This window comes from Phocoena phocoena, chromosome X (assembly GCF_963924675.1).
Source record: "Phocoena phocoena chromosome X, mPhoPho1.1, whole genome shotgun sequence".
Taxonomy (NCBI): Eukaryota; Metazoa; Chordata; class Mammalia; order Artiodactyla; family Phocoenidae; genus Phocoena; species Phocoena phocoena.
The window spans coordinates 31,646,053-31,666,993 of record NC_089240.1 but is presented as its reverse complement, the minus strand read 5'-3'; the positions used below and the strand labels follow the sequence as shown (position 1 = coordinate 31,666,993).

The 20,941-nt window shown below is 44.0% G+C and overlaps 2 protein-coding genes across 2 annotated transcripts in view; both read right to left on the bottom strand.

Annotated features, from left to right (window-relative positions):
- Nucleotides 1–20,941, bottom strand: part of CFAP47 (cilia and flagella associated protein 47) — a 503,782-nt gene that overhangs the window by 415,767 nt on the left and 67,074 nt on the right. Inside the window, 9 exon segments of the mRNA XM_065900147.1 lie at nucleotides 932–1,028; nucleotides 1,129–1,312; nucleotides 1,946–2,015; nucleotides 2,018–2,088; nucleotides 11,006–11,056; nucleotides 11,511–11,723; nucleotides 15,458–15,614; nucleotides 16,262–16,700; nucleotides 18,842–19,084. Coding sequence (XP_065756219.1) covers nucleotides 932–1,028; nucleotides 1,129–1,312; nucleotides 1,946–2,015; nucleotides 2,018–2,088; nucleotides 11,006–11,056; nucleotides 11,511–11,723; nucleotides 15,458–15,614; nucleotides 16,262–16,700; nucleotides 18,842–19,084 — 1,525 coding nt within the window.
- LOC136142753 (melanoma-associated antigen B4-like) lies at nucleotides 13,962–15,008 on the bottom strand. Its single transcript, XM_065901029.1, has one exon. The coding sequence runs from the start codon at nucleotides 15,006–15,008 to the stop codon at nucleotides 13,962–13,964; it is 1,047 nt and encodes a 348-aa protein (XP_065757101.1).

The window sequence follows — 20,941 nt, the reverse complement described above, 5'->3', positions numbered from 1 at the left end:
ACTCAGAACACATAAACAATTCCTACAACTCTATAATGAGAAGGTAAATATTCAAATTAAAAATTGGGCAAAGACATTTCTCCAAGATATACAATTTAAATAGTTGTACCTCTAAGTAAATGCATGAAAATATATTCAACACCTTAGTCAAAAAGGAAATGCAAATCAAAATCACAATGAGAGAACATTTTGCACCCGCTAGGATGGCTGTAATCAAAAAGACAGAAAATAATAATTGCTGGTGAAAATGTGGAGAAACTGTAACCCTCATACACTGTTGGAGGGACTGTAACTTGGTGCAGTCACTGTGGAAAATTTTTGGCAATTTCTTTAAAAGTTAGACACAAACTTACCGTATGACTCAGCAATTCTACTCCTAGGAATCTAACCAAAAGAAATAAAAACAAATGTTCACTCGACGAATTATATGTAAGTGTTTATAGCAGCAATATTCACAATAGCCTCAAACTGGAAATGGCTCAATGTCCATCAACTGGTAAATGGATAAACAAAATGTGGTATTCCTAATAAAATGAGATACTATTTAGATACAAAAAGGAACAAAATATTTATACCTACTACCACAAGGATGAACCTTACCAACATTATGCTAAGCTAAAGAAACAATATAAGGGAAACCACATATTATGATTTCTTTTACATGAAATGTTCAGAATAGGCAAATCTATAGAGATAGAAAGCTAAATAATGGTTGCCTGGGGCTAGGGCTGGGAATTGGAAGTAACTTGCATATAGACATGAGGGTGATGGCAGCACTGTAAAACTGAATTGCGATGACAGTTGCATAAACCTGTAAATTCACTGAAATTCATTGATTTTCATGCTTTGACCTGGTGAATTTTATGTAATATAAATTATACTTCAATAAATCTGTTAAAAAATTGTTCAGTAGGTTTTTATAGATTCTTACCAACAATTACTTGATGAATTTGCTTTGGTGTCAAGATTAAGCTGCAATCATGTTTTTCATGGGGTGAGGATGGGTCTGATTTAAGTCCTTTGAGCACCTGTGAGAAATCACATTATTCCAAAATTAATTGTTCAATATTAGCAAAAGGTATTTTAAGAATTCTCATGGTATAATAAAATGTAAAATACTGCACATGCCTTTCTTTTCAAAGACTTTGTCTCCGTGGATGCTATATTCCTGGTACTTAGCAATTGGTTACACTTGATCCAATGCTGTGCTGAAGATAACTCTTCTATTTCCGCTTCTGAGAATGTGGGTGACTTTAGACCCGATGCTGGCTGTAATCCTATGTCTGTATCATTATATGAGTACATGTGTTTCCTAGTGAAATCATAATAATAATTAACTGAGGCTAGGTCTTTTAGAAAATACATCAGTAAATCCAAATATTCCCCACAGTACATGCTGTTACTGACCCACTCAGATCCACTGAAGCAGACGGAAGCACTAATCTCCATAAAATTGCCTTCTGTTAAGGGACCCCATTCTCAAACACCTACTCAAGGAAGCTACGCCCACCCTACCATACCCAAGGACAGCTCACAGTCAATGACTCAAGGCAGGAACAACAATATGGTATAATTTATGCTCAAAAGACCCTAGGTATCAAGCTGAGAGTAAACTTTATTTGAAACACATTATTTCTGAGTTCTCTCTTCTGCCCTCTCCTGCTTTCCTCATATTGTGCAGGTTTCTCCCAAAAGAACATTCTCCAAAAATCACATGTGCTGGAATTCCTGTCTCAGAATCTGCTTCTGGGGAAGCCCACCCAAGACATTCCCAAATCAGAAGTAAAAAAGGAAATAAATGCAGTTAAAGTAGTTCAATGTTTTGCTATTTTCATACATGAAATGTCATTTAAATCACTAAAAAGAACCTAAAGAGTAAAGAAAAAAATTCTGGCTCTACAGGCACCATGCTCTGTTTTATACTGTTTGAGGAAGTGAACTTTACCTCTGTTCTTCTTTCTGCAGGCGCACATTTCTTAAATATTTAATGTATCCTGCATAATGCTTTTCATGTGCTTTTTTTCAAATTTAGTATACGCAAAATCAGGATCCACATAGTTATATCTTGGAATCTTTGTGAAAATCGTCCTACAATATGAGCAAGACATGTTAATATTTAGGTGTATATATATATGCATTTATTCAATCAGTATTTACTGAGTGCCTCCTATGCCAGGAGTTGGGCACAGAATGGTGAACAGGACAGATTCTAGTCCTTTTATATACCAAGACATTATTACATGTAGAAATAGAATGATATCTAATTTTCTTCTTAACCTAATCACAGGAAATCCCTAAGGTCATTGGGAAGAAGTAGGACCTACCCTAAACCCACTCTTGGAGTATTAGTCAAGTAGGCAATTTGAGCAGTTCTAGATTACAGATGGAACTAGATCTGAAACTGATTAGTGTTTCCTAATAGTTAATTACTTTTAGATCACTGTGATCAAAATCATAAAAGAATATATAGAATAATGAATCCTTTTGTTAAATCATGCTTTCTTAATATCTCAGAGCTTATGAAATAACCATCAGCAATAAATCTATACAGAGAAAAAGAACCCAAAGAAGAACTGCAAACTACTCTACATCTCACATTCACTCAACTGGTGCATGCACTTCCTTTCACCTACCACATATTTTCCATAAAAACAAAAAGTACAATTATTCACATCTTTTGGCCTTAGGCTACCTCAGTCTTCAGCAAATTTTATTAATCATTGAGATTCTCACCCTTAATAATTAACTCCTAAGTATAAACCTAGTAGTCATATACAGTCAAATGAAATTTAATCTAATATCTAATATTTCTTCCTGTTTTTGATAATTCCTCAGTGGTAACAGTAATACATCTTGAACTGAGTTAAAGACTTTAAAAGAGTGAGGCAATAAGAGAGAAACAAATGCTTTGTTACTCAGATAGTTGTTGATATATTTAAATCTCCCTTCAGGCTCTGGGATCCTTAACCACCTTTAGAAGCTAGAAATAATTCCTATATCTGACATCCCTCTCTCTGTAACAAGGAGAAAAGGAGGGACTTAAAAAGAAGTAGTACAGGAGGTGCCTAAAGTGACACAGAGCTGGTTACTAACATATCTAAATGCTTATCAGCTCCTTAAAGAATAAACTTTAAGAAATACCTCTGCAACTTTGAGTAGATGATTTTTTTTAAAATGTGCAAAGTACAGACAACAAAAATTACTATGTAAATAAAGCATTTTTCATTTATTTGAAAAATTTTTACTGAATGCCTAATATAACACACTATTCTGAACACAAGACATATACTGCATTAAATAAAACTAGACAAAAATTCTTACCTTATTTTCTTCTCAAAAATTGAAAAGGTAAAAAGCATTAAAAAATAAAACAGCAATTATAATTACAACAACTTAATACACTATAAAATTTCATTACTTAAATGTTCATTACTATTTGCTAACCAGAAAATAACTGGACTAAATTTTGTATTTCTATTAGCATGGAAAAGAGTAAATTGAGAAAAATAATTATGGCCATGGGATGCTTACGTTAGCCTTCTTCAAAAAAATCCTGGCATTTTGAGATCATCTGATTAATACTTAGACAGGAACAAAATGTTAATGTTAAATTAAAACATTATATCTCTATATAGATATATTTGTATAAGCATAAGGAATAATTGAAAATGATACATTTAAAAATTATTTCCAGCAGCTACCTCTGCAGGGTGGGATGAGTTTTCCTTTTTTTATACTGTATAATTATTTAAAATGGAGTCTGCATAATTTTTATGCGTGTGTGTTTTATGGTACTTGTCAAGTAAAAAAAGAGAGATAAAGACTGCTGTGGATGGAATCTGTAAAATAAAATCATAAAATAGGCTACATAAAAACCCAGAATTTTCCAATTGTGGATAATAAAACAATTATGGACTAAAAAATCAAATGGTATTTTAAGAAAATGACTATAAAAGTAAGTGAACTTGAAGACTCACCAAAGGTAAAGAGACACGTAGAGAAAGCCCAGGGACATGGTCAAGTTTAGACAGTTAAACAAGCAGGCAGAAAAGAAACCCAGTTCATCCTCAAATGTATAAAAACCATTCCTGAGCTAATGGCCCAAATAAAGATGTCAGGTTGACTGGGTTTATTCTCACTAAGCATTGACATGGTAGTAATTTCTTTGAAAATGGGGTAATTTTTAAATTGAGGCTTACTATCACTCATAGTCCTTATAATTGGGGAGGTTTTAGTTCACTTTGGTAAAGGTTATTGAAAATGTGACTTTCAGGGGACTGAACAAAGATGTAGCATAGGGATGAAGATAATGACAATGAACCAACTAAGACGAGAACAACTTGTTTATCACAGTTTAAAATTCTTAATCTTAGATAAATTCAGGCTCTCAGCCATAATTAATGAACATGACTACTCTGAGGACTGTATACATTTCCAAAAGTGATTATTTCTATTATTCTTCTCTACTTGTTACTTCTCCTTTCTCATTTCTAATTCTATTGATTTGAGTCTTCTCCCTTTTTTTCTTGATGAGTCTGGCTAGTGGTTTATCTATTTTGTTTATCTTCTCAAAGAACCAGCTTTTAGTTTTATTGATCTTTGCTATCGTTTCCTTCATTTCTTTTTCATTTATTTCTGATCTGATTTTTATGATTTCTTTCCTTCTGCTAGCTTTGGGGCTTTTTTGTTCTTCTTTCTCTAATTGCTTGAGGTGCAAGGTTAGGTTGTTTATTCGAGATGTTTCCGGCTTCTTAAGGTGGGCTTGTATTGCTATAAACTTCCCCCTTAGAACTGCTTTTGCTGCATCCCATAGGTATTGGGTCGTTGTGTCTCCATTGTCATTTGTTTCTAGGTATTTTTTTATTTCCTCTTTGATTTCTTCAGTGATCACTTCATTATTAAGTAGTGTATTGTTTAGCCTCCATGTGTTTGTATTTTTTACAGATCTTTTCCTGTAATTGATATCTAGTCTCATGGTGTTGTGGTCAGAAAAGATACTTGATACAATTTCAATTTTCTTAAATTTACCAAGGCTTGATTTGTGACCCAAGATATGATCTATCCTGGAGAATGTTCCATGAGCACTTGAGAAAAATGTGTATTCTGTTGTTTTTGGATGGAGTGTCCTATAAATATCAATTAAGTCCATCTTGTTTAATGTATCATTTAAAGCTTGTGTTTCCTTATTTATTTTCATTTTGGATGATCTGTCCATGGGTGAAAGTGGGGTGTTAAAGTCCCCTACTATGAATGTGTTACTGTCGATCTCCCCTTTTATGGTTGTTAGTATTTGCCTTATGTATTGAGGTGCTCCTATGTTGGGTGCATAAATATTTACAATTGTTATATCTTCTTCTTGGATCGATCCCTTGATCATTATGTAGTGTCCTTCTTTATCCCTTTTAATAGTCCTTATTTTAAAGTCTATTTTGTCTGATATGAGAATTGCTACTCCAGCTTTCTTTTGGTTTCCATTTGCATGGAATATCTTTTTCCATCCCCTTACTTTCAGTCTGTATGTGTCTCTAGGTCTGAGGTGGGTCTCTTGTAGACAGCATATATAAGGGTCTTGTTTTTGTATCCATTCAGCCAATCTGTTTCTTTTGGTAGGAGCATTTAGTCCATTTACATTTAAGGTAATTATCGATATGCATATTCCTATTCCCATTTCCTATATTGTTTTGGGTTCGTTATTATAGGTCGTTTCCTTCTCTTGCATTTCTTATCTAGAGAAGTTCCTTTAGCATTTGTCGTAAAGCTGGTTTGGTGGTGCTGAACTCTCTCAGCTTTTGCTTGTCTGTAAAGGTTTTAATTTCTCCATCAAATCTGAATGAGATCCTTGCTGGGTAGAGTAGTCTTGGTTGCAGGTTTTTCTCCTTCATCACTTTCAGTATGTGCTGCCAATCCCTTCTGGCTTGTAGGGTTTCTGCTGAGAGATCAGCTGTTAACCTTATGGGGATTCCCTTGTGTGTTATTTGTTGTTTTTCCCTTGCTGCTTTTAATATGCTTTCTTTGTATTTAATTTTTGACAGTTTGATTAATATGTGTCTTGGCGTATTTCTCCTGGTATTTATCCTGTATGGGACTCCCTGTGCTTCCTGGACTTGATTAACTATTTCCTTTCCCATATTAGGGAAGTTTTCAACTATAATCTCTTCAAATATTTTCTCCGTCCCTTTCTTTTTTTCTTCTTCTTCTGGAACCCCTATAATTCGAATGTTGGTGCGTTTAATGTTGTCCCAGAGGTCTCTGAGACTGTCCTCAGTTCTTTTCATTCTTTTTTCTTTATTCTGCTCTGCAGTAGTTATTTCCACTACTTTGTCTTCCAGGTCACTTATCCGTTCTTCTGCCTCAGTTATTCTGCTATTGATCCTATCTAGAGTACTTTTAATTTCATTTATTGCGTTGTTCATCGTTGCTTGTTTCATCTTTAGTTCTTGTAGGTCCTTGTTAACTGTTTCTTGCATTTTGTCCATTCTACTTCCAAGATTTTGGATCATCTTTACTATCATTATTCTGAATTCTTTTTAAGGTAGATTGCCTATTTCCTCTTCATTTGTTAGGTCTGGTGGGTTTTTATCTTGCTCCTTCATCTGCTGTGTGTTTTTCTGTCTTCTCATTTTGTTTATCTTACTGTGTTTGGGGTCTCCTTTTTGCAGGCTGCACGTTCGTAGTTCCCGTTGTTTTTGATGTCTGTCTCCAGTGGCTAAGGTTGTTTCAGTGGGTTGTGTAGGTTTCCTAGTGGAGGGGACTAGTGCCTGTGTTGTGCTGGATGAGGCTGGATCTTGTCTCTCTAGTGGGCAGGTTCACATCTGGTGGTGTGTTTTGGGGTGTCTGTGGCCTTATTATGATTTTAGGCAGCCTCTCTGCTAATGGGTGGGGTTGTGCTGCTGTTTTGCTAGTTGTTTGGCATAGGTTGTCCAGCACTGTGGCTTGCTGGTCGTTGAGTGAAGCTGGGTGCACACTGAAAGGATCATACACTATGATCAAGCGGGGTTTATTCCAGGAATGCAAGGATTCTTCAATATACACAAATCTATCAATGTGATAAACCATATTAACAAATTGAAGGAGAAAAATGATATGATCATCTCAATAGATGCAGAGAAAGCTTTTGACAAAATTCAACACCCATTTATGATAAAATCCATGCAGAGAGTAGGCACAGAGGGAACTTTCCTCAACCTATTAAAGGCCATATATGACAAGCCCACAGCCAACATCACCCTCAATGGTGAAAAACTGAAAGCATTTCCACTAAGATCAGGAACAAGACAAGGTTGCCCACTCTCAGCACTCTTAGTCAACACAGTTTTGGAAGTTTAAGCCACAGCAATCAGAGAAGAAAAGGAAATAAAAGGAATCCAAATTGGAAAAGAAGAAGAAAAACTGTCACTGTTTGCAGATGACATGATACTATACATAGAGAATCCTAAAGATGCTACCAGAAAACTGCTAGAGATAATCAATGAATTTGGTAAAGTTGCAGGATACAAAATTAATGCATAGAAATCTCTGGCATTCCTATATACTAATGATGAAAAATATGAAAGTGAAATCAAGAAAACACTCCCATTAACCATTGCAACAAAAAGAATAAAATATCTAGGAATAAACCTACCTAAGGAGACACAAGACCTGTATGCAGAAAATCATAAGACACTGATGAGAGAAATTAAAGATGATACAAATAGATGGAGAGATATACCATGTTCTTGGATGGGAAGAATCAACATTGTTAAAATGACTCTACTACCCAAAGCAATCTATAGATTCAATGCAATCCCTATCAAACTACCAATGGCATTTTTCACAGAACTAGAACAAAAAATTTCACAATTTGTATGGAAACACAAAAGACCCCGAATAACCAAAGCAATCTTGAGAACGAAAAATGGAGCTGGAGGAATCAAGCTCCCTGACTTCAGACTATACTACAAAGCTACAGTAATCAAGACAGTATGGTACTGGCACAAAAACAGTACGATAGATCAATGGAACAGGATAGAAAGCCCAGAGATAAACCCACGCACATATGGTCACCTTATCTTTGATAAAGGAGGCAGGAACGTACAGCGGAACAAGGACAGCCTCTTCAATAAGTGGTGCTGGGAAAACTCGCCAGGTACATGTAAAAGTATGAGATTAGAACACTCCCTGACACCATACACAAATATAAGTTCAAAATGGATTAAAGACCTAAATGTAAGGCCAGAAAATATCAAACTCTTAGAGGAAAACACAGGCAGGACACTCTATGACATAAATCACAGCAAGATCCTTTTCGACCCACCTCCTAGAGAAATGGAAATAAAAACAAAAATAAACAAATGGGACCTAATGAAACTTCAAAGCTTTTGCACAGCAAAGGAAACCATAAATAAGACAAAAAGACAACCCTCAGAATGGGAGAAAATATTTGCAAATGAAGCAACTGACAAAGGATTAATTTCCAAAATTTACAAGCAGCACATGCAGCTCAATAACAAAAAAACAAACAACCCAATCCAAAAATGGGCAGAAGACCTAAATAGACATTTCTCCAAAGAAGATACACAGACTGCCAACAAACACATTAAAGAATGCTCAACATCATTAATCATTATAGAAATGCAAATCAAAACTACAATGAGATATCATCTCACACCAGTCAGAATGGCCATTATCAAAAAATCTAGAAACAATAAAGGCTGGAGAGGGTGGGGAAAAAAGGGAACCCTCTTGCAGTGCTGGTGGGAATGTGAATTGGTTCAGCCACTATGGAGAACAGTATGGAGGTTCCTTAAAAAACTACAAATAGAACTACCGTATGAGCCAGCACTCCCACTACTGGGCATATACCCTGTGAAAACCAAAATTCAAAAACAGTCATGTACCAAAATGTTCATTGCAGCTCTATTTACAATAGCCTGGAGCTGGAAACAACCTAAGTGCCCATCATCGGATGAATGGATAAAGAAGATGTGGCACATATATACAATGGAATATTACTCAGCCATAAAAAGAAATGAAATTGAGCTATTTGTAATGAGGTGGATAGAGCTAGAGTCTGTCATACAGAGTGAAGTAAGTCAGAAAGAGAAAGACAAATCCCGTATGCTAACACATATATATGGAATTTAAGAAAAAAAAAATTTCACGAAGAACGTAGTGGTAAGACAGGAATAAAGATACAGACCTACTAGAGAACGGACTTGAGGATATGGGGAGGGGGAAGGGTGAGCTGTGACAAAGTGAGAGAGAGACACGGACATATATACCCTAACAAACGTAAGGTAGATAGCTAGTGGGAAGCAGCCCCATAGCACAGGGATATCAGGTCGGTGTTTTGTGACCCCCTGGAGAGGTGGGATAGGGAGGGTGGGAGGGAGCGAGACGCAAGAGGGAAGAGATATGGGAACATATATATATGCATAACTAATTCACTTTGTTATAGAGCAGAAACTAGCACACCATTGTAAAGCAATTATACCCCAATAAAGATGTTTTTTAAAAAACTTTCTCTTTATCAATCCACCAGCTGGAGAGAGAACAGTCTATAGGTAATCTTTTTGTTTTCATTCTGTAGGAGAAATAATCATGTGTCACTTCACTCTTCTTTTGTAAATTATTTTCTTATTTTTCCCATTTTAAAGGCTTCCCTAACGTCTGTAATTAGAATTTCCCATGCCTTTTGAAGTTTATTTTTCTTAACCTTAAAAATATTTTTAGGAATAGTATGTGCTCCCTGTGGAAGACAAAGAACATAAAAACTTAAAATATGAACTGCTAGCCCTTAATGTACTTATTAGTAAACTTCCACTGCCCAATGAAGAGCCACAAAACTTAGCATCCTAACACAATAACTGTTTGTTCTCACAGATCTACAGGTTGGCTGAGGGGCTCTACTTCACGCTGTAGCTTAGGACCAGAGGGCTGGCTGGGACCTTTTCTAACGGTGATGACATTTTTAAAAAGTGAGGTGGGTCTTATAAGTGCTGTCACAGAAAGATCTTGCATTCACTTCCATTAAGTTACAAGAGCAAGTCACAGAACGACATGTACACTGTGGCCCCTGTGTGTTAAAAATTCAACATATTTTTGTAGCACATCTATGTACAAAGAAGCCTCAAATCAGCTTTAGAATGACACACACCAGACAGTTAATTGTGGTTACTTCTGAAAAGGGGGCTGAATTTTCGAGCAATGTTGTAAGGGGGGAGTTTGTGATTTAGGTGTGTAAGAAGTTTTTATAAGAAGAATATATATGCTATGATTAGCTCTGTCATTAAAACATTTAAATGAGCCTAAGAGTAGAAATAGTAGTTGTGTATCACTCGGATTAAGTAACTGCTAACTGATGCAACAGAGAAAACCTGATATCTGAATGACTTAACACAACAAAAGTCTGTTTCTTGTGCACATAAAATCTGATGAAGGTTGGCAGAGGCTCACCGCTCACAGATGACTCCGAGATCCCGGCTATGTACGTCACGTGGCTCCACGCCTCAACACGGGCTCTCTCTGTTTGCTGCTGAATGGAAGAGAAAGCACAGAGGTGCCATACTGACTCCCTCGTGCCTTGGTCTGGAGGTGACCCTTCCTAATTACAAGTGGACTGGGAATATAGTCTCCCCAGGAACCCAGGGAGAGCAAGACAGGATGTGGATGAGGTTTGCAGTCTCCCATAAACTGGTGTATAGTATGTGCTCAATAAAGAGCGACTATTGCAATTGCTTATGACAACAACCCTCTTAGTTAGTTGGAGGAGTTTCTGAGAAGGCCAAATTTACCTTGAAATTCACCAATTTTTTCTTGTGCATACTATGTAAGACATGTTTTCAAATATAGGATTCCATCTAATTTCCAAAAGTACCCTGTACATCTCAGCAGAGAGGGCTTTCACCAGTACCTTTCTGCATTGCCAGTTGCAATAACCTGTGTAATCTCAGTAGGCTGGGAATTTTCTCCTAACTTTTGGTTGCACGGTCAAAATCACAGCCACCCACCACCTGACTGAACATACCTGAACACCCGAACAGGTGCCATTAAGCATATTGAACAAACAGCATCTCCCCTGGGACAGATACAGACAAGAATTACTGGGAAGATGGTGAATTATTTTTCCTTGTTGTTCAAAGCTAGCATGTCTGCCAAAGAACCACTTTCCACCTCCAAGAAGGACTCCAAGATGGGTTTTTAGGAATTCAGCCTCAGCAGATGTTTGTTTACACAGTGATTTCCTTGGTCCCTCCTCCTTTACCACTTAGGAAGAAGGCTTTGGTTTTGGACCCCTTAATTAAGTTCACTCATCAGTGTATGGACTCAGTGGCCAGATTCAAAGAAGACACTTCATTAAAATCCTACTGCAAATATCACGTTGTTTCAAACAAGGCCTCCCTAGCCTTGGGGTTATAAGCCAAGGCCCTGTAGAGTCCACACCAAATCAGAGTCTCGTCACCAGCAGGCTTGCAAACACCGAGAATGTGGTGGAGGCACCCAGTGGGGATGAGGAGGTGTGTAAACGTCACTGTCTGAAGTGAACAGATACATGGAAAGGGCAGCTGCTGTCCCAGGGGTCCACGGTGACGAACGGGATCTGCGGGGAGTCGGGATGCTCCGAGTCAGGGGCGGCCAGGGCATATGGGCTGTCTGTTCCTCCGGGAGCTGAGTGCAGCCTCCAGAGGAAGATGCAGAGAAGAGCTGGCCAGCAGGTCAGCTTCCAGTCTGGACACGAGGGCACACTGGGGAAGACCCAGGGGCAGGGCGCTGTGATGCCAGAAAGTGCTGGGACTGGAGCCCCGTGCCGGGACTGGGGCAATCAGCTCTCAGGGAAGCCTGGGGCGAGGGGCAGGAGGATCCTAGGTAAACGAAGCCCACAGACAATCCCCAAATGGTGTCTGATTCTCGTGTTCACCTTCCTTCTTTAGGCCTGCTTTTAATATTTTGGCTACAAGTTCCTCTTTCTTATTGCCTGAGAGACGTCACGGAGCAGTGAAAGGAGAAATGGATTAAGAGACAGAAGGGCTGCCTCAGGCTGGGAGGAGTGGAACAGTATGGGCTCTGGAGGAATTCAGACCAGGCTGTACTCCCGGTTCTGTCACTTTACCAGTCCGGAGAATACTGCAAGTTCTTTGTCTGCCAAGTGGGTTTGATAAGCCTCATCTTATAGAACTGTCGGAACATATGTGATATATGTAAAGCACCTGGCACAGTGGCTGGCGATGTCTGGGTCTTTCGTGCATGGCAGTTATTACAATGCTTGTTTTCATACCAGAAGAGACTGGTCTTCTCTGTCCTAGAGATACCCTCATCTCTAGGAATTTTTCATTTTATCCAGGAGATGTCAGAGACTATGCGGGCCTCTAGGACAAAGAAAGCTGAATTAACCAAAGTGCTCCTTAGCAAGTAACCCTGAGCACATTTTCCCTATCAGAGAATATGTTGTTTCATTTGTGGAGGCAGGGGTTTCACCAGGATGCAAATCAAACCTTATAGAATCTGTGTCAAGGACCAATAATTCCCCTGCCTCCCAAACCCGCCCCCCCCCCCCACCGATTTTCACGTGTTTCATCACCACCAAAATCTGGGCCCATTTAGGAGTTCTGCCAGATTACACTCAAGACAAACAAATCTCATATATTAACGCATATATGTGGAATCTAGATAACTGGTACAGTTGAACCTCTTTGCAGGGCGGGAACAGAGACGCAGACATAGAGAACGGACACGTGGACACGGGGGAAGGGGGGGTGGGATGAATTGGGAGATTAGGATTGACCTATGTACACTACCATGTGTCAAATAGATAGCTAGTGGGAACGTGCTGTACAGCACAGGGAGCTCAGCTTGGTGCTCTGTGACCACCTAGATGGGTGGGGGGAAGTCCAGCAGGGAGGGGATATATGTATACGTGGAGCTGATTCACTTCGTTGCACAGCAGAAACTAACACAACATTGTAAAGCAGTTACACTCCAATTAAAAAAACCCGATAACTAATTAATGGAGCGGGCTGGGGCTCCTCCAGCCCAGGGCACAGCGTGCCAGCACAGGGGCTTCTCAGCATCCCACCCCAAAGGAGACAATATGCATAAAACACCTGGTTTGTTTGGGCACTGTGTTCACCTGCACCGGGGCAAAAGCACTGGACCCCTGCTCACCATTATCACAGCCTCATCTAGCCCGCCATGCAGCCAACTTAAAATTACCTCCCAAGGAGGGATTTGCAAAATAACCAAACCTCAAAGTGCTCTGGCTAAGAGAATTTATACTTCACTGCTCTCATCTGGACTCTCTCCCCACCATCCTCACTGGGTTTTTTCATCACACCACCTTCCTTATATAACAGCTGCTCTTATACTCTCAACATCTACAGGCAGGTGCAGGGTCTTTTTTATCTTAGCATCATCACTACCAGCACAGAACCTTCCAAAGAGCAGATGCTCAATTACAGATGGGAATCAATGAGGCACTGGGTGAGGAATGTAATTTATTACTATCTAATTTTGTCGGCATTCTTGAATAAGCTAAGGACATCTAGGTGTGTATCTTTGAATTTTACAAAGAGAAAGACAAAGGTGAATAAGACAAACCAAAATTTGACTAAACTTTACTTTTCATTTTAAAACCACAGCATTCTTTCACATTTCCAAGAAAATTCCTATTCCAAAGCCATATTATCTCAGTCCGGAACCCCAGAAAGATGCAAGGAGTTTTCACATCGTACTACACACTACCTAAACTCTTACGCTTAAACCTGATAAACAACAACAAATATGTGATCCATGTCATTTATAAACTTGGATTCTGAATCTAAAGAAACATTCTAGTAAAAGAAACAACATTTGAAAGATACTAGTGTAAAACAGGAACACAAAGAAGATATATATTATGATCTTTCCAGCCCCAGCTTAGCCTCTCACTACTGAAAAGGTTGGCAGCGTTGGTCAAACACAAAGTGAAGAAGCTGCCTCAGACCTCACTAAGGGTGGGAGGAACTGCTAGACATGACCTTGGAAGGCGCACTGGCCTTGACACGAGTACCAGCCCTGGCTGCAGCTCGGGCTCGGGCTCGGGCTTGGGCTCTCTCTTCCTCATCTTTCAGAGCCTCCTCATAGAGATCTGGTAAGGCACTGGGGACGGTACCAGCCACCTTGGCCATGAACTCCAGGACTTTCATCTTGCTGGTTTCAGCGTGGGCTCTCCGGCCCCACAGGAGCTCACAGCACGGGAGATTGCCGTCGCGCACCTGACGACACACCAGGTACTTTTCCTGCACCAGATCTTCTGTGATAAGCTTCCTGGGCTCCCCAAAGATTATGTGACACCTTCCAACATAAACACCCAAACCATTCAGGAATTCCCAGACCTCCTCCTCAGAGGCGCGGTCGCCATGCACAAAGATCACACCGAGGACAAGCATCAGAAGCCCATTCTTCCGAAACCGCCCGCCACTGCTCTGACGCCCGTCGTCGCTGACATGTAGCTTGCTGACAAGGGCATAGGAATCACCACCCGGCTTGACTTCCTTCAACTCAAGACCAAAGACCAGCTGAACGCACTCAGCAACTCTCCTGAGGATCTCAGGGAACTTCCTCTTGTACCTTTTGTTCACAAGCTTCAGCAAGTCTGCCTTTATAACGGGCTCTTCCATTGTATACTTCTCCAGCAGGAATTGTATCAACATTCCCACCTTCTTGATCAGAGGATCTCTCTGAAAGTTCTCACCGGAGACTGAGGCCTGGGAGGAATTTTCCCTTGCCTTAACCCGGCCCTTGGCACGCACATCAGATCCTGGGCCTGAAACCCCTGCAGCACGAGAGCTAGTGGCTGGGGCTCCCTGAGGCTCCTGGCGAGTGCCAGCAGCAGGGGAGCTCGGGGGAGTACCCCGAGAAAGAGAAGAGGGGCACGAGGACGACTCTTCTCTCTGTGCTGCAGTGGCCTGAGCACCCCCGAGATTCTGGGTCTCCCTCCGGGCTTGGCGGCGCTTCTCACGGGCACGGAGCTTACTCTTCTGCCCCCGAGGCATGACTATGGGCAGGGACAGCAAGCGGGGGAGTGGGCAGGAGAGCAGGTGATGCTGGAACCTGGAGGAGGGAAGGTGAGAGGGTGTGAGCACCTTCAGCAGGGAGGTCCCACCCTGACTTGAAGAACGCCGCTCTGCACATTTCCTTGAGGGCACTGCTCTAGGAACCACTAGGCTCTTGTTCTTGGTCAGCCTGTCCCCTGAGAACCCAGCGTATGAAGCGAGAGTGAGTGAGCCTCAGGCTACTGCCTGCCAGCCCTGCCTGTGGCTGACGGCGGTGACCACGGATCCTGGTAGGGTAGGCCCTCTCTGGGTTCCAAGGGTCCCTTTCGTTCACAAACAGGATTGCCACATCGACTCTTGGTAGGGCCGGGGCCTCTTTCCTGTGCTGCTCTAAAGGTGACACCTCAAAGCTCCCTGGGGCCCACGAGAAGGAACTGCGTCATGGGCACTGTCGGGGTGCACAGCGCTGACAGTTGTGTGGGGCCTGCTCTGTCCTGAACTCGTTGGTCCTCAACCATTCAGCGTCCTCATCTTGTCGACACCAAGGGTCTGGGACCCCTCCTGCTGTCCCTGGTATGGCACCTTCAGACGAAGGATCTCGTCTCCCTTAGAAATGATACAAAGAAATGAGGAGCCTCCACCTGACAACCATGCTCTGGGCCTTCAAGGGCTGAGCAGAGGCCTGGGCAGGACTCTTTATTATGCCTTTGATTCGGTGGAAGGGGGGTGTGCTACCGTCAGTCGTCATTCACAGTCCCCACTGGGTCTCCTGGGAGGATCTGGGGGCACCTTTCTCTCTTGACTTGAGGACATTTCCTCACAGTAAGGCCCACAGCTCCCTGAGACCGAACAGTGGAAGTGAGGATGGCCTTACCTGGCCACAGCGCCCCTAGTATCCAGAGTCTGAAAGCCGCAGCAGGCAGGCTGAGGCCCTATAACGTGTGGTCCTCCCTCACGGTCCCCAGTTCTCACTCAGGGGAGGGTCTACGGTTCCTCCCTCTGCTGACCCATCACACCAAGATGCTGACTTCCCTGTAAGTTCCGAGTGGGGAACTGATGGGCACTTCTGCCTCACATCTGTGCCCGGGGGCGCCTCTAGGAACGACAATGGAGAGGGACTCCGCGTCGTCCCCGCTGGCACGGGGTGGACATCCCCCCCACAGTCCTCAGCATCTTCTCCGTGAGTCCTGGCAAATCCCGGAAATCCTCCCTCCGCTGATCTGAGTTCGCTTGCATTACATTAAGATTCTCACCTTCCTGAGATCCCCGAGATGAAAGAAAGGGTGAGCCACTGCCAGTCACCCCCGTCCACGCCCTCCCTGGGTTGGTAGCAGGGGCTGGACTCCGCGGGACCCCACTGTTGCGGCATCGTTGGCCTCTTTCGCCCTCACTCAGACGGCATCTACGCTCCTCCCTCAGCCCACCTGAGTCTTCTGGCCTCAGATCAAGGCCCACATCTGCCTGGGTCCCTGGGGCCCGAAGTGAGGGGTGACACATCAGGCTACCTCTACCTGGGGGTTTCCCAGGGCTGAGGGGGTTGGGAGTTTGTGGGCCCCCACTGCTTTGGGTGGGTGTGCATCTACAACATCCCTCAGTGTCCTCACCCTGACGCACAGCAGGACTTGGACATCCTCTGTGTCTTGACTTGACGTCTATCCCCTCATACGAAGGCCCCCAACTCCCCGAGACCCGCTAGAAAGAAAACTTTGTCTCTCTAGCTACAGCTGTGTGTGGACTTGCAATACTGACAGGCAGGAAGAGATTCTGTGGCCCTCACTATGGTGGTGTAGGTGGCCCCCTCCATTCTCAGGGTCCTCTCCTTGCTTCCTGGCATCACCTGGAAATCCTCCGGCTGCTCACCTGAGCCCATACTCCCATCAAGGAGGTTCCTCACCTCCCTGCCATGGTCCGGGAAAACGTGAGTGATATTCATCAGGTCACCATGCCTGAGTCTCCCTCCCAGGTCTGAGAGTAGGGATGAGATTCTATGTGGTTCACTTCTTTCTGGGTGGGGCTCCCTCATGTTCACTCGGTGTTACCACCTTGACTCTCGTTAGGAACCAGGCTTCTTCCCTATGTTGAATGAGGCCTCTCTCATTAGACCCAAACCCTGACGTCCCTGAGACCACCCTTGGAGGAACTGAGAGGGCAATTCAGCCTGAGAGCTCTAAACCTGGCTTCCCAGGGCGAAGGCAGAGGTGGCACTTTGTGAGGTCTCCTCTGTTCTGGGCGAGTCGGCTGTCTCATTCCTCACATAGAATTTGTGCCTTGACATCGATCGTGGCCTGGGACTCCTCTTCTTCTGCTGAACCGGGCAGCCAGCCCTTAAACCAAGGCCCTCATCTCCCTCAGACCCCACAGGCAGAAGTTAGGGGGCACCTGAGCCTGCCAGCTCTGCCCTGGGCCTCCCGGGGCTAACGGCAGGGGCGGCATGAGATGCAGCTCTCTCCACTGTGTATGCAGCAGTCTCCATTTCCTCACTCAGGATCTTCACCTTGACTCTGCACCCTGCCTGGGACTTTGCCCTCTGCTGGCGTGAGCCCGTGACCGTCAGAAAAGGTCCTCATCTTCCTGGGACCTGAGCTTACAGTCAGAGCGAGCCTCATTCTGCCAAAGCTGATCTGGGGCTCGGCTACGCCTGGTACCAGCAAGGGTGGGACTCTCCGACCCCACTGTTCTGGAGTTGGTGGCTCCCTCAGTCCTCATTCAGGACTCTGGCGTCCAGTCCGGGTAGGGTTTGGGATTCCTCCCTCCACTGACCCGAATCTACATGCCTCAGGCCGAAGCACTCACCTCCTTGAGTAGCTAGAAGAGAAGTCGGGGGCTCCTCATCCCGGCTACCTTATCTGGGGACTCCCAGGTCTGAGAGCAGGGCTGCTGACTTGTGCAGTTCCCTGTTTTCACGAGAGGTCTGCTTACTAACACTGATGGGCCTACCTCTGCTTCTTTTAGGGCCAAGTCTCCTCCCTAAGCTTAATGGGGTTGCCTTATCTATCTATCTATCTATCTACCCATCCGTCCATCCAACTACCTGTTGTTTTACATTTCACACCCATTACGCATTTACTTCGTAACTGGTAGTTTGTATCTCTTAATTGTCCTCACCTAATTTCTCTCCTCCCCCCAACCACGTTTGCTCTCTGTATCTATAACTGTTTCTGTTCTGTTGTTTGTTCATTTGTTTTGTTTTTCAGCTTCCACGTGTAAGTGAAATCATACAGTAATCATACAGTTTTTCTCTGTCTGACTTATTTCACTTAGCGAACATAACACCCTCTTGGTCCACGCCCCCGCCCTTTCTTTTTGGCCGCACCATGTGGCATGTGGGATCTTAGTTCCCCTACCAGGGATCGAAGGTGCGCCCCCTGCAGTGGAAGCGAGGAGTCTTAACCACTGGACCGCCAGGGAAGTCCTGCCCCCTTTCCGTAAAGGCCTTTCTCTACCCGAACGTCCCCTAGCCCCCAACCCCACTTCCCACCCCAGGCAGAAATGAGGGGTCCTCTCAGCCTGAATTACTCTAGAGCATCGCACGGGTGAAGGCGGGAGGGGGCCCCGTGCAGTCACGCCTTTCGAAAGGAGGGACCCTCGTCAGCTCTGAAGGTCCCACTTTTCACCTGCTGGGGACAAGACTACACCCTTTGCCTAAGAAGCCGCCCCCTCTAGACAAAGGCCCTCCACTCTCTGAGGCCCTCCAGACGGCAACTCCTCTGGCATATAGGTCAGATCAGGGTCCCACGCTGCTGATGGCAGGCAGGGGCGGGAGGCGGGGGGTCACCTTTGTTATGGGGGGAGGGGGGAGGGAAGGTCCCTGCAGGCTACATTCAGGTCCTCACCGTGGCTCCGGACGAGTCCTGAAAACCCACGCTCGGACGAACAGACGCCGCGGCTCCCGCTCGGGCTCCTCGCTCGGGCTCCTCGCTTCCGAATCGGAAATCCGGGGGAGCCGCATCCGGCGCTGCGTGGGGTATCCGAGGGCTGACGGTAGGGGCGGGACTCTGTGGGGACGCCCACTGTTCGGGGTTCAGCGGCCCCTGCGTCCTGCCGGTGCCGTCTATCAGAGCCCGGGACCCCTCCCTCTATGGTCCCGGGTCCTCCAGCCTCCGAACCAAGCCCTCACCTCCCCGAGGCCCTAGTGGGGGGAAGTCAGGGCGCTGCTCCGACCACCTCTGCCTGACAAGGCGGGCGCCACCCTGTGAGCCTCCCTCCTTGGGGGAGAGAACCCCTCATTAGCACTGAGGGTCCTCACCTTGACTCTGGTTATGGCCAAGACGTCCCCCTCTGCAGAACTGGAGTCTGATCCTGCTAGATGAGGCCCTTCCCTCCCTGAGATCACACGGGTGGAATGAGGGGATGACTCAGCAGTAGCTCTTCTGGGTCTCCCAGGGCTAAGAACTGTACAGAATTCTATTTGGCCCCCTCTGCTTTTGGGGGGTCCCCTCATAACACTCAGCATCGTCACATGAATTCTTGTTAGGGCTCAGGTCTCTATCTCTCTCTCTGCAAAACTGAGGCCAACCCCATTAGACAGAGATCCTCACCTCACCGAGACTTTCCAGGCTGAAATCAACCTGACATCTATGGCCAGAGCTTCCTGGGGATGACAGCATCAGAGATTTTTCCGGGGCCTCCTTTTATGCTGTGCGTGCTACCCGCAGTCCACATTCAGATCCTCACCTTGACACATGATCGATCCTGTAACTCCACTCTCTGCTTTCCCGAAGCTGCTTGTCTTACATCAAGGTCCTACTCTCGTAAGAATTCCAAGTGGAAAGTCAGGTTGATCCTCATACGACCATAGTCCATTGGGGCCTCCAAGAACAGGCAGCAGGGATGCAACTCTATAGGACCTCACTGTTCTGGCTGGGTCCTTCCATGATTCCTCACTCAACATGCTCACTACATCTAACAAAGCCTGGCACTCCTCCTTCTACGGAACTGAGGTCACTCTCCTTAGTCTTTGGATAACTCCTATATTCAGGGGTGACTGTCTCCTCGGTCCTCATTCATGGGGGTTCTTATATCAGCTTCTGTCTCTTGATTAAAGGCTTCCTGGGAAACGCATATCCCTACAAACATTTGACCGGTTACCCTATTGCAAATCTTGGGAGAAAATGGGTCTCTGTCCCGAAAGTGATGTAAGATTAGGAAAATACAGCACAAATTAAGGAACTCAGGACAGACGTTACGCTGTCAGAGAAAAAGAGCTGATATATTCCTTCTCTTCACCAGCCAGACTTAGGGTAGTTCTAAAATATTTACTTTCTACATAGAAGGATAGAGCCAGATAATCTTGTAAGCCCCTGATCATTTGAGGGTATCTGATTTTGCACATGCAGATGATCATATTGCTACCGAGCATTATCTCTTTCTCTCCTTTATTCATATCTCTTGTTTATTTCGGTATTCGTACTGCTGTGGGTATGTATTCCAATCCAGTGTTTTGGTCACAGAGTCCTTCTTCTCATCACTCAAGATACATTTTGAAGTGGTAGAAGACAGTGAATTAACTGACTCATGATCAGCCTCAGGCTGGGAGGAGTGGAATGGCGCGAGCTCTGGACAAATTCAGACCAGAGGTCCAGTCCCAGCCATGTGACCTATTAGCTGTGTGAACTCAGGTCCATCACCAAGCTCTGTGAGCCTCAAGTGAAGTGGCTTTGTTAAGCCCTATTTTGCAGGGCTAGTGGCATGCAGGTAATGTATGTAAAACACCTGGCACAGCGCCTGGACCACATTGAGACTTTACACAATGTCTGTTTTTACCACGATTATGATTATTTTGGCTGCAGACGATACCACCCACCCTGAAGGAATTTTTAAATCCAGGAGATATCAGAGAATATGTGGCATTCTAGGACATGGAACACCAAATCAGTCCAAAATGCTGTTTACAAAGAATCTTTAATTTCCCCAATAAATCAAATATGAAAATT